Raw genomic sequence first — 13,163 nt, 5'->3', positions numbered from 1 at the left:
TTTATGTCTAGATTGTTTGAATAGTGTTTGAGATTCCTTCTGAATTCCTTCAGAACAGTGGGAATTCTTGATAATCGACCTTCTGGGTTTTTTAGAGAAATCTTTTAGAGGTTGGATGCTCTGTGACTCAGATGTAACTCAGTAGCAGTAGCGGGTACAGTGGGATCCACAAGTCTGTGACAACTGTCCCATGTATCTTGACCATGTTAACCTTTGTTTGCATGTTATCATTCTGACATAATATATCCACATCAGCACTAATCAGGCTGACAGGAACATTATTAATTTAGCCAAAAGTGAAAACATGACCCGATGGAGGCCTTTGATGAAAGGTTGAGGGAATCACCAAAGTAAATATATATGAGATTATTAAACACCTGCACGAATGCAGAGTGTGACTGTGCAATCTGTCATTTCAGGTCTGATGAAGCAACATTAGCTTCTCACCTCCTGCAGATTATCCGACTTGTTCTAACACCTTTACACATGTACAAGCAACATAAGCACAAAGAGACTTTTCGGTGAAACTTTGACGTTAACATTCTTGATGAATTAGTATTAGTTGATTACAACAAAGAAAAAATAAGGACGATAGCTTGACTAAAGCTTCTAAATGGCCAATTAAAAAAGGACGAGCTGCATGGGTGCTCATCACACTTTATTTAGGTGTGAAAACAAAGATAACACGTCATTCAGACATGACGAGATATAGGAGGGTAAAAAAAAAAAAGCCCCAGGCTTCAGTTGCTTAAAGTGATATGTCTTGAAAATGAACCACAAGCATTATATATGTATTCAGTTGTGATACTTTGGGGTGTTTGCAGATTTAAATAGCGGATATTCGATTTTTCATGCGGACATTAGGAAACAAAGTGACTTCCTGAAAGCAATGGTGAGAAGAAACAGGTCTGAAACAACAAGCCAAGGTTCAGTGGGTCAACTGCCTGAAGGAAACGGCCCATTTCCTGAAGAGGCAGAAAGCTGGGGAACATGTTAGATAGCTGGAAGGGATTCGAATGCAACACAGACAAATTCTAACTTAACGACTTAAAACTGAGAATTTCAGATCTTTTTAATCAAATTTAAAAAAAAAATTCTAAGGCATCTAAAAACCCTGGTTGGTTGATATATCTTGCTCTCCACAGAAAATAGCGTGGTTGCAGAGTATTATACCGTTTCATTTGTAAAACCAATTACCATGTACGGAAAAACTCAACTAGCACACCACGTCAAAAGAACACAACAGACAACAAGTTCCAATTGTTTTTTTTAATTGAGACATTTTTCTCAATCCCAAAAGGTGGACCTGCTCGTTAGAGTGCTCAGTTTGCAAACCAACAACATATTTACAGTCAAGTCACTCGTGAAATGCTTGTTGCTGCAGTGAGCCTGTAAAAAAACATTGTCATATACGTTACAGTATATCATAAAAAGTATCAACAGTGGTTATAAATGGTGGTGAAGGGTAAGTGAGAATATAAGTATAACAAACGTATTTGGAGAAAGGGGAAGGAAAATAAAAAGGTACTAAGATATATATTTTTTTTGCTTGGCACGCACGCATATGATATCATTTAGTAAGTTCAGCTGAATCAAACAAAACGTGAAACATACGAGGGAAGTCAGTCATCGCGATAATGTATACGCACAGATTCTCTCTCACACACACACACACACACACACACACACACACACACACACACACACACACACACACACACACACACACACACACACACACACACACACACACACACACACACACACACACACACACACACACACACACACACACGACGACGAGAAAGGAGGCAGCTTCAATGACAAAGTATCCATCAGTCCCTAAATACATCTCGATTCTTTCAACAGCACAACCAGCCCTAAAGCAGGGGGCCATTGCTCGTGTCAACATGGCTGCCTTTGGGGGACCACAAGTACAGCAAACACAGCATGGTCCCACTGATGATACTGTATTGCACTCGTCCAAATTGTCTTCATTGTCACGGGAATTTTATATTTACTCCTTGTTCCAAACACACTATACTACGCAATAAATGATCAATAAAGACATGAAAACAAAAGTTCAAATTAATCAGCAACTATTCTGTTTCAGTCTGGGCTCGATTATGTGATACGACAGATGGCTAGAAATTAGCTTTACTCTTCACAGTCCGGTGCATTGCAGGAAAATGCTATGACCAACTATTGTGTATACTGCAAGCCTAAACTTGTTGTTCTGTCAAAAAAAATGGCTATTTCATTAAAAAAAACATAAATTCAACCAAAATAAAGTGTCATCTAACACTGTTTGATCTTTCGCCTAACCTAGACAAGACAGGGAAAGTGGGTGGAAGCAGAGCAAAGGCCGGTGATACATCCCAAAGTTACACACAGCTAAGCATAAGGACACCCTAGCCAGGCATGTACACATTACTTAAAATGTTAGTGTGTACAATGGGACACATTCCCTGACTAAAAAAAAATAAATTATTGTCCGTGGCGTTGGATTAGGCAAACTCATCTTGTTCGAACTACTCCATCTACTGTCGGAGGAGTAAGGTGGAAAACACAAGATGAACACAAAGTCTGTGGAGGTGGAGGATGTTAGAACTCATCGTGTCGAGTCAGAGCTTCTCCAAAGTCGGTGGCCTGGCTGCCCACGAACAGGTCGTACTTATCCACGATTTCTGCCTTAGTCAGGAAGCCATCCTGTCAGAGAGAGAGAGTAACAAACATGATAAGACCACAAATAAATTCATGTGTTGTCAGACCTACGATTCCCCTTCTTTCCAATATCCACAGAATAAGACAGGAAGTACATGTATGAGAAACATGCATTTATCTGAAATCATTTGAAGTTTTCACTTTACGTACTTTGTCTGAATCCGACTCGTAGACGAGATGTTTGGCCTCGGCCTCAGCATGATCGTAGTCATTGGGCAGGATCCAGTCTCTGGTCTCCTCCTTGTCCATCTTCCCGTCTTTGTTTTTGTCTCTAAATTCAGTAAACTGCTCCCTCTCTGTCTTTACCCACTCTGGTTCTGTAGAGTCTCCCTCCTGGTTGTACATGTCACCTAGAGGACGCCGAGTGAGACATTGCAGATTTTTTGTAAAAGTGCTTTAATGTTTGCAGAGGCCTAACACTCTAACTATGCTAAAACTGCTTTGCATTTTCTATCTGTCTTGGTTTTTCACCCATCACAACATAAAAAACATGTTTCACAAACTGATGATACTAATTAGACACTGAGCTTTAGGAACTCACCGATGTACTCATCAAGATCAATTAAACCATCTCCATTCTTATCGATGTCTTCCATTGTTTCCTACAGAAAAGAAAAAGAACACCCGTGAGAGGAAGTAAAAGATACAGTGTTAAAGTCATTATCTAACACCTTGGTGTGAGTGTGACTCACCAGCACTACAATGTCTTTCATATGGTCATACTCCTCCGGGTGAAGGAAGGCTGTGAACTCCTCCTTGTTGGCTTTCATGTCGTTGTCTTGGTCGGCCATTTTAAATCTTCTCTCATCGCGAGCCATCATCTGCCTGTAGCTGAAACCATCATCGGGGTCAGGGTCATCTGCAAGTCAAAGGTCACAGCTTCGTATAACATGTGGAAGTTTGGAAAAGTACACAGGTGATACTGCAGAGATACATTAAAGTATATAAAATGAAAATATATCTGCAACTGTACCCAGAATGTATCCATAGGTGGCATTCTTGTACTCGTCCCAGGACACCACTTCATCCCCGTTGAGGTCGTGACTCTTCCACTGTCGGTCCACATCATCATAGATCCACCTCTTCTGGGCGTGTTTGATCCATCTCTTCATCTCCTCAGCTGTCACAAAGCCATCCTTATCCTCGTCTATACGTTCCACCAACATGCTGCAGAGACATTTGGAAAAAGTTTATGTAGTACCCTTACAACATCTAGTGATGTCATCTCAGATGAACTTTTCTGCTCCCTGAGGTCAAACTAGGTCATTACCACAGGAATGCAAAAAGTATGATGCATGTATTGCACCACGGTTATTGCTGCGCCCAGTAAATCAACAGATTCACACTCTGTCTGATATGTGTAATTACCCAAGCCTCTCCTTGCTCTCCTCTGGTGTGAGCTGGTCAAAACTCTTGGCCTCCTCCTGCCCCAGAAACGCTTCATGGTCATAGTCAAAGTTCTCGGCGTCATCGTGCTCTCGGTTACTGAGGGGATCATCGTGATGAATACGTTCCTTCTTCTCTGTTGGTTTGCTGGTGGCGTAAACGACGCAGAGGGCAAAGCACATAACAAGTGGCCGCAGCTCCATCATGTGTGTGAGCAAACACCGTCTAGACAAGGAGTAAAAAAGACAAGAAAATGCTTTAAACCTGGGGCTACTCAACTTTCCACATGCTAGTTTAGAAGCGTCTGACTCACAGTGCAATGAAATACTCAATGACGCAATGAGAGGTGAACTGCTAAGCTGATCTGTTCCAGGCCGCTCAAGCCCTCACTTGATTCACTTCTGTCAATTTGTAGCAGCTGATTTTTAAAATTTTCAACAGCCAGGTATTCAGCAATTCTCAAAACATTAACATAAACTCAACTTATCAAACATAGACGACAAACTACACTCAGTTGTTAGTTTGTTAGGCACAACTAGGTAAAACAGTCTGATGCAACAACCCTGCAACAAATCCTCCTTTTATACAAATAAAGTTTATTATTATTTGTATGACTTATTACAGGCCTGTTGTAGTCAGACTTCACTAGTTTGAAATAGGTGAAGCTAACAAACATGACAAAAAGAGTAAAAGAATAGGACAATACTCAACTAATTAGGATTGGATGATGTGGCCAAAATTGTATCAAGACAAATAATCAGTCGATATTGATAATCATCCCAAAAAAAGCCACATTATTATTATTATTATCAGAATCTTTGTTATTATCATCATTTGGTTATCATTGTTATTATAAAGTTAAAGGAGAGATTTTGGCTCCTGAGAGAAGGGTTAGGGTTTAACACGTCTCTTTACTTTTATATCTCCTCACTGTGCTTCCACAATACATTGATACACATCGAACATTTAATGAAAATTACATTGTAATTATTATTGATGTTGTTTTATGGCCCAGCCCTGCAGCTAATGCTTCCAATGTAGTCACAGCTGAAACACTGACACGTACACAACCTGGATTCACTCAAAGGGGGAAAACATTCACCAATAACATGGCAGCAAACAAAGACCTAACAAATTAACAGACATTAACGCTGCTGTCATTACAGCAGCAGGAAACATTTAGTTACGTATCGAACGGAGAAAATAGTTTTGTTACCGTCACGTTCACCGTTTTATTCACAGCTTCACTCTGACACGTTCACTGTCCGCACACCTCTTTACTTTAACTCCTCAGTGTCTTTAAATAACGAGGTGAATCACAGCAGGAGCGAAAGTTATCTGCAACTAGCACCGTTAGAATCCACAGCCAAGGTTAGACACGAACACAGCAGCTAACCTAGCATACCGCTGCTGCTCCACTCGTCAGGAGAGGGTGGACAGACAACTACCGACCAGCTCGTGTCGCGTCTGTTTGAACACAGGCGGCCGAAGAAACACTTAAAGTCTGTTATTGTATTTAACACCGACATTAAGGAGGATAACTCACCGGTGTCTTCAGGGAAGTTCTTCGTTGCCGTCTTAGTCCCGCCCCTCGGAAACACACCCAAGCACTTCCTGCGCTAAAAGGCCAACCGACCAATCAGGCTGCGGCCAGGCGAGTGCGATGTCGCTCGCTGATTGGTCCACTCCGAGGGACCATCGGTGATTGGATTGGCCGAAAACCGCCACGTCCTCAAAGTCAACAAAACCCCGTTCATTCATAAAACTGACACCGACTCGGGGGTAAGATCAATCCAGCAGTTTACAAACTCACTATCACAATGAAAGAGGATCAACACCATGACGTGCAGTTTCCATGTTGTTTGATTTATTCACAGTTCTTATCATACAGGGGATCTGAGCCCTCAGTGACAGCCGAGTTGTAAACAAATGCTTGACCCACAACAGTGCAGCAACAATTCTAGGGAATAAAAGCACATGGCAAAACAGAAAAGCACAAGTATAATATACATGTTCCAAAAAAAGATGTCACGTTTATTTAATTGACAAATAAAACAACTGTATTTCTTTCCATGTTGGGAATCTGTTGCTATAATAGGGCCAATGGAGTCAGTTTTTCACAAATAAGTAAAATGTGGGCCTCGGATTTTGTAGTCAAATACCAAACAAAAGTCCCAAATCCCATAGTTTTCTATCAATTTCCTGTCAATGAATTAATCAGCGACACAATGACTGCACTTCCTACCACTAAACTGAATTTTCTCACCACATTTCTATTACTGCCCCTAAGACTCTTACCATGCAGATCTGAAAGAGATGCTTTTACATGTTGAATTGTTAAAGCCTGTTTTTTCCTTCAGGTAACATTTTGCCATATTTATGTTGCATGGTAAATTATCCTGATTCTGAGGCTCAGTGGAGAGAAGGCATGTTGTAAAAGACCTACACTCCTACTGACAAGTCTCCTTGTTACTGATTTCCTGCACACCTAACTGTCTTTGAAGAGTCTCCTCACAGCCTCACAAATGCTGGTGTTTGTACAGGTGCATAACAAAGTCATAATGTAATGTAATGTAATAAAGCATCTACTGCTCAACCCACAGCTGAGTCTAAATTGATGCTCTCCATCTCTTCTCTTGTTTCCCCCTGTTGTTCGTCATTTTCTTCTTGATTGGACTGTGAGGTTGTGTCTTGCTGTTCGTCACCATCACCACTTCCTGCTGGGACAACACAAACCAGCCATATTTAGATTATTGTGCCACAAACAACAAGCAATAATCATTTTATTAAAAGACAGTGATCCCAACAGATTTGCACCATGTTGAGTTTAGCTGTTCTGGCTGACCTGTGCTGGTTTCACCCTCTTTCTTTTCAGTGAGGAAGATTCGTTGCATCATCAGCTTCTTCACGGTGTGGCACATGTACTTGAGCTCTGGAGCACTGTCTCCTTGTCCTGCACACGTATGCCAGAAAGAAGAAAAGAATAAGAAAAGAAAAACAAGAGTAAACCCTGACCTCAACACTGAAAATGTATATCTTACCTCTCTGTTTTCCCTCCTCGAACAGCACACACGTTCCCAAAGCGTCTTTCAAGAGGGAAGGATAAAGATACAAATTTCACGTGGGTTCTTTCAGTGCTGGTAAATACAGTCCACAATTTGATTGCTTTTTGTTTAAACTTATTATTCGAAAATAATGCATCTAAAATATCTGTACCATCTACTGTATAACAAGATATTTGTGGTGCTTTTATTATTATCAGAAGAGGGGAAGGTGAAGCACACACATGTAGACTATGTTCCTTTTTCTGTATTACTTTTTAAGGTTCATTGTTACCTTCATATTCTCCTGCGAACACATACTGTCCAACCTGCATCATGGGTCTGTCACTGTCAATGTCCTTGAACACAAAATGGAAAAAAATAAAACCAGTGAGTCTGCAGTGAGAGACTGACAGTGATGTTTATGTCAATTTCATGCAAACACACACACACACACACACACACACACACACACACACACACACACACACACACACACACACACACACACACACACACACACACACTATAACACAACACCTGCAACTCACCAGTATCTTGCATGTGCCTCGACACTTGGACAGAAAGTCGTTACTGATTATACCGGAGAGCTCCACCACAACAAGTTGCTCCTTAACAAACACATACACACACAAAGTAACACGTTTTTAATTATAATTAAACACAATGATTTTTTTCAATAGGTGAAAAGAGCACAGAGATAAACCAATACAAAAACATTATAACGTAACTATTTACACAATAATTAGATCTGAATGGGAATAAATCACCGGTGGGATTCACTCGCTAAAAACCAATACAACATTAGGTGAGTAGTTTGTCCCCAAACCTCTCATCGAAGTGTTTAAGTCAACACAATAACAAACGCTGAAATCACGCTAGTTATCATTTCTAACCGGTTGCTAACGAGCTAGCTCGTGTTATCGTTATCCAACATTTTTAATTCCATACCTCTTCTTCCCATTCATCGTCCATGTTCACAGTGATTGAATAAAAATATTATGATACCAATAAATTAAAGCATCGAGTCTTGCAAATATTGTCAAGAGGAAACTGCCGCTCTCTCGTCCTGTAGCATGTCTGCGATTACTTCCGCGAATGTACGGTGTCCGAGAGGAGACGTTGGTCCAGTGTTTTTAGTCTCATCTACCTTCAGTTACAGAGTCAGACCATTGAGGGGCACTGTTGCTCAGGTTTACAGTTACATGTTTAATAACTGAGCCGTTTCTATCTATCTATCTATCTATCTATCTATCTATCTATCTATCTATCTATCTATCTATCTATCTATCTATCTGTCTATCTGTCTGTCTGTCTATCTGTCTGTCTGTCTGTCTGTCATTCTGTCCATCTATCTATCTGTCTGTCTATATATCTATCTATCAAGCTATCTGTCTGTCTGTCTATCTACCTACATGTCTATCTGTCTGTCTGTCTATCTATCCATCTATCTGTCTGTCATTCTGTCTAGCTATCTATCTGTCTGTCTAGCTATCTGTCTGTCTGTCTGTCTACCTATCTGTCTGTCTGTCTGTCTATCTATCCATCCATCTGTCTGTCATTCTGTCTAGCTATCTGTCTGTCTATGTATCGATCTATATATCTATTCATCCATCTGTCTGTCATTCTGTATATCTATCTATCTGTCTGTCTGTCTGTCTGTCTATCTATCTATCTATCTATCTATCTGTCTGTCTGTCTGTCTGTCTGTCTGTCTGTCTGTCTGTCTGTCTGTCTGTCTATCTATCCATCTGTCTATCTGTCTATCTGTCTGTCTGTCTGTCTGTATGTCTGTATGTCTATCTATCTAGCAATTTGTCTATCTCCATATCCATCCATCCGTCTGAGTATGACTGGATATAAATATTGTCTACCTGTAGGTGCGCTCATCTACATGCAACATTAATGTTATTAACGTTCTCCTGAACTGCAGGAGGCCATAACCCGAGTGATGAGATGAGATGAAATGAGACGATACACTTTATTGATCCCAGAGGAGAAATGAATCTGTTAAAGGCAGAGGCGACAAAAACAAAAAAAGAAGCACACACATCAAACATATTTCGCAAACAGCAAAAAAATAAAAAATAAAAAGCACTCACACAACCCAGACGCCAGGTAAGAAATGCTAATAAATCAAAGACCATAGAATATGTCTGATTGAATCATGGTTTTTTTATTAAGCGAGGAGACACAAAATAGGTGAGACAAGACAGGACACAGACTGCGACATATTCGAGGTGACATGACAGGGCGGATACGGATGTCTATGACTACATTATAATCAAAGTGCACAACAAGGAAAAGATATAAAGAACAAAAGCCTTGGTGATATGAACATACGTGTGAGAATCTAGACGGTGAGTTTTTTGTCTGTTTGGACTGTAGTTATTTTACAGAAGTGAATTTTGAGGCCTTGCTGACTGTGGACTGTAAAATATCAGAGAGGTATAGGCCACTGCCTGAACCAACCTGATTCTGTCGATGAATATCATAATAAAAAATCCACCTAAAAGTCTGTTATTACAAAATATTTTGCAGCGAGTCAATATAAATGAATTAGAAAGTAAATTTAGATAATATGTTATTCATAATTTAAAGATGTTTTGTTGTTAATCAAAAAAGCTTTATCAGTTTTATTACGGGCTGTGTGTAATTTATTCATTAAATGTAGTCGCAAACAACATGTTTGGCAAAAAAACCCACAACATATATTTATTTTAAATCACAGACTATATATTTACAGTATATATAGATGGTTTGTAATATCATATGTTTAACAGTCGTTATCAGTAATCATACTTATTTATTAATCCTTAACAGGAAATATCGCTTTTCTCTCTTCTAGTCTACAGGGGTCAGAGATCAGGGTCGGCTGAGGGGCAGCACCTCTGAAGGCGGCTAGAATTTCATCATCGTGCTCAGGACGTGTGGAGGGCGGATGTTCCTTCTCACGGAGTCGTCCACCTGAAGGACCATAGTGAAAAACAGGTAGTAATAACCAGAAGATGTGATAAATGAATGAAATATATTCACGAAAATGTAATCATCTACTATCAAGTGCATTTCACACATGTGCGATATTTCATCTGGCACATTTACATTTTTGCTTATTGTTTGAGCGGCACGGATAGATCTTGGTGCAGGGACGGTCACAATGCTTTTTTAATCTTTAGGAAATCGGGTTAATATTAAAGCATGTTTTCACTCCTGGGTTTTCCTCTTTGTGGTAACAATAAATAGCAGAAGGTGGATTTTGTCCCGAAAAAGGGAAAATTGCAATTCCATTATTTTCTTATTCTCTGGACTTAATATTTAACCACGGTGCTTTATGGCCTATTGTACAAATATAAAACAGGAAAATAGCTCAATATGTAATTTTGGATTTCTAGCATTATAGAAAATCATTTTATTGATAAGATTATAGAATAAGGTTGAGAACATACGCCCAGGTGCCATAGAAAAAGGCAGGTGACTGTTAAGCGGAGCAGCTCGGAGGCTGACAATAGGCTGTTTATACCTGTGGAAATGTAAAGCAGGTTGACGCTGACGGCGCCTCAGCCTCAAAGAGAGAGCGAGAAAAAAAATAACATTTTGAATCAGAATCAGGCAAACCAAATTAAAGGGGGTGCAAATCCCCCGTGAGCCGTCTCCCTCCCCATTTCTGGCCTATCATCTATCTCTGGACCATGGTGGGGTTGTCATGTCGACCAGCCCACAAGTTACTATGACAACGGCTCAAGGGGAAGCACTTGCTAGGGAGGTTATTGCCTCCTTGGGGATGTAAGAAGGACAGGGGGAATGTGTGCGGAGACAAAGATAGAGGGACTTATATACACCACGAAGCCTCAAATGAAGGGAGAGGTCAAGTTGGAGTGTGTTAGCTTGAAGTGTGTTTGTGTTTGTGAAGCCTGGTCCCATTCATAATCATTCACAGCTGGACACAGTATGTCAGAGTTGCCCCGTTGCATCTTTGGTTGCACAGCAAAGTTTTTGCTCCCTCCTGGACGAGGCCCGAGCCCCTCCAGTCCATGATGTATTACACTTCCACCCCAACCGCCATACCCTGGGGCAGAAAGGGGCGGGGGGCACGGGAGGGAGTGACATTAAGGACCCTCCAAGGTGTCAGATGGGTCCCCAGCTAACCTCCACCCCCCCTCACATTTTGTCATATAAATGTCATAAAGACAAGTTTGGAGTTGGGGAGCTTTTGGCTCCCTTTCTGCCTGGGGGGTATCTGAGTGGTTAATTGCCCCATTAGCAGTGACAGGGTAAATTGGTGGAAGGGCTAACTATATATTACAATGAAAACAACAACCCCTGGCATACACCTGAGGGCATTGAGACCACGGTGTGTTTTACAGTACGGCCTGTGCATGTTCAAGTGTGTATGCAAAAGAGAGTGCGAGTGTAAATTTGAGATGAAAATGTACATTCACATAAGAGCTTTAATATATAACATATAACAATTCTATATTTATTACTGCAGAAATGAACTCACAGCGTCAGTCTGAGGGTTCGTCTCCTCTAGCGTCTGTGCTGAAGTTTCTCAAGGCGAACATTTACAATGACTCTATTGTGGAAAAAATTTGACTAACGTGAGAAATGTGAAACTGTTTTTCAGACAAGACTGTTTATTTAATCGTGAGGCAAAAACATGCAGTGGGCTGTATGACACACGCCCCGCACACACAACATCGCACATGTGTATTCACCTGGCTTTTTATTGTTTTAGATGGGGCCTATAAAATGCGGTCGCAAATTCAAATGTAAATGGAAATCTACATCAAAAACCACTGATGCAAATAACACCAAGGATTATTAGAAAATGTTTTATTACTGTTCCACAGCGCACTGGTGATAATTTGTGTGTGATGAAATTCAAATAGCCGAAATACAGTTTAAAATCATAGCTAAATTATCAGAGGTAATTTTTTCTTTTCATATCGTAGGTAGATGTGAATAAACAGATAAACCTGCTGTTTCTCTCAATATTCTTCATTTTATTAAACCTTTTAAAATCAGGAATGGACCTATCAGTACTGTCACACACGAACACACACACACACACACACACACACACACACACACACACACACACACACACACACACACACACACACACACACACACACACAGATGTGAAGATTTTCAGTCATCTAGGTCATGGTTGTGTTTCTAAGTGCTACACAAAGGCAACTGGACGTGCTTGAGGCTCTTGAATGAGAGGTGAAACGCCTTTGTGCAGCACCTTCACATATGGACTGACGTTAAAATGATATCACCACTCACTGCCATTGTCTTTTTGCTCATAAAATCGCATAAAATTGTCACAAGTCTCAAACTGCAGCCATAACAACAGAAAAACACCCATGTGGGCATAAAGAAAAACTGAAGAGTCCCTGATTTATGCCTGTGACAACCTGCAGTCTTTGCTTTGTTGGCATGTGCCAGACAGACAACGTTTTAAATCGTAAAATAATTATTAAATGCACTGCAAACGTGGGTCAAATCATTTAGCACTTAATTACAGGCCAATGCATCGATTCTTTACACATTTATAGATGCGCAAATGCAGGAAAAACACCAAATCTAAATGCCAGTGCACTCAAAACCAACATCACGAAATATCATTAATATTCATGTTCTATTCCGATATGGCCTTGTAGTGCGGTTGTTTCACGCAACAGTGAGCTGATAGTAACCGCTATAACAGTTAATGCAATAATGCTCGCCGTCCTTTTTCTATCCTCCTGTGGAAACACCAATATTCCTATATTTTTTTGCGTAGGGAGCTTTTGCTGCAACCCTGCATCCTCTTTTAAATCTTTTTTTCTTTTAAGAAAGAGGAGGTCAGATCAGTAAGTCAAAGTCTGATCAAAGAGTGAATTTGATCTTACAAATAAAGGTTGTTTTCACCTTTTTAAATATGGACGATCGACAGATTGCACATCCAGCTTAAATTCACAATAGTATTATCATAACAATGGA

At 40.3% G+C, this 13,163-nt stretch overlaps 2 protein-coding genes across 4 annotated transcripts; both read right to left on the bottom strand.

Annotated features, from left to right (window-relative positions):
- Positions 1 to 1,751: 1,751 nt before the first annotated feature.
- Positions 1,752 to 5,730, bottom strand: calub (calumenin b). Of its 2 annotated transcripts, none has more exons than XM_034587217.1 (7): positions 5,657 to 5,730; positions 4,093 to 4,335; positions 3,698 to 3,891; positions 3,417 to 3,583; positions 3,266 to 3,326; positions 2,875 to 3,074; positions 1,752 to 2,709 (listed from the first exon to the last, which is right to left on the bottom strand). In XM_034587217.1, exons 2-7 carry the CDS (start codon positions 4,314 to 4,316, stop codon positions 2,605 to 2,607), a joined length of 951 nt encoding a protein of 316 aa, XP_034443108.1. In that variant the 5' UTR covers positions 4,317 to 4,335; positions 5,657 to 5,730; the 3' UTR covers positions 1,752 to 2,604. The 2 variants fall into 2 exon arrangements, with proteins under 2 accessions (XP_034443108.1, XP_034443109.1); XM_034587218.1 differs by having other exon boundaries at positions 5,327 to 5,657.
- Positions 5,731 to 5,955: 225 nt separating this feature from the next.
- gtf3c6 (general transcription factor IIIC, polypeptide 6, alpha) lies at positions 5,956 to 8,283 on the bottom strand. Of its 2 annotated transcripts, none has more exons than XM_034587215.1 (6): positions 8,124 to 8,283; positions 7,703 to 7,783; positions 7,447 to 7,510; positions 7,152 to 7,196; positions 6,956 to 7,063; positions 5,956 to 6,827 (listed from the first exon to the last, which is right to left on the bottom strand). In XM_034587215.1, exons 1-6 carry the CDS (start codon positions 8,145 to 8,147, stop codon positions 6,703 to 6,705), a joined length of 447 nt encoding a protein of 148 aa, XP_034443106.1. In that variant the 5' UTR covers positions 8,148 to 8,283; the 3' UTR covers positions 5,956 to 6,702. The 2 variants fall into 2 exon arrangements, with proteins under 2 accessions (XP_034443106.1, XP_034443105.1); XM_034587214.1 differs by having other exon boundaries at positions 5,958 to 6,830; positions 8,124 to 8,274.
- Between the last annotated feature and the right edge of the window lie 4,880 nt (positions 8,284 to 13,163).

This window comes from Hippoglossus hippoglossus, chromosome 6, assembly GCF_009819705.1.
Source record: "Hippoglossus hippoglossus isolate fHipHip1 chromosome 6, fHipHip1.pri, whole genome shotgun sequence".
Lineage (NCBI taxonomy): Eukaryota > Metazoa > Chordata > Actinopteri > Pleuronectiformes > Pleuronectidae > Hippoglossus > Hippoglossus hippoglossus.
Note: the sequence above shows the minus strand (reverse complement) of the source record. Positions and strands in the feature narration are given on the sequence as shown.

Coding starts and splice junctions, on each gene's coding strand:
- gtf3c6 (XM_034587214.1), bottom strand. CDS start 8,147: ATGGACGATGAATGGGAAGAAGAG. Junction 7,064..7,151: donor CGAGGAGGGAAAACAGAGAG/GTAAGATATACA, acceptor ATACGTGTGCAG/GACAAGGAGACAGTGCTCCA. Junction 6,831..6,955: donor AGAGGGTGAAACCAGCACAG/GTCAGCCAGAAC, acceptor GTGTTGTCCCAG/CAGGAAGTGGTGATGGTGAC.
- calub (XM_034587217.1), bottom strand. CDS start 4,316: ATGATGGAGCTGCGGCCACTTGTTATGTGCTTTGCCCTCTGCGTCGTT. Junction 3,892..4,092: donor GAGAGCAAGGAGAGGCTTGG/GTAATTACACAT, acceptor ATGTCTCTGCAG/CATGTTGGTGGAACGTATAG. Junction 3,075..3,265: donor TGATCTTGATGAGTACATCG/GTGAGTTCCTAA, acceptor GGCGTCCTCTAG/GTGACATGTACAACCAGGAG.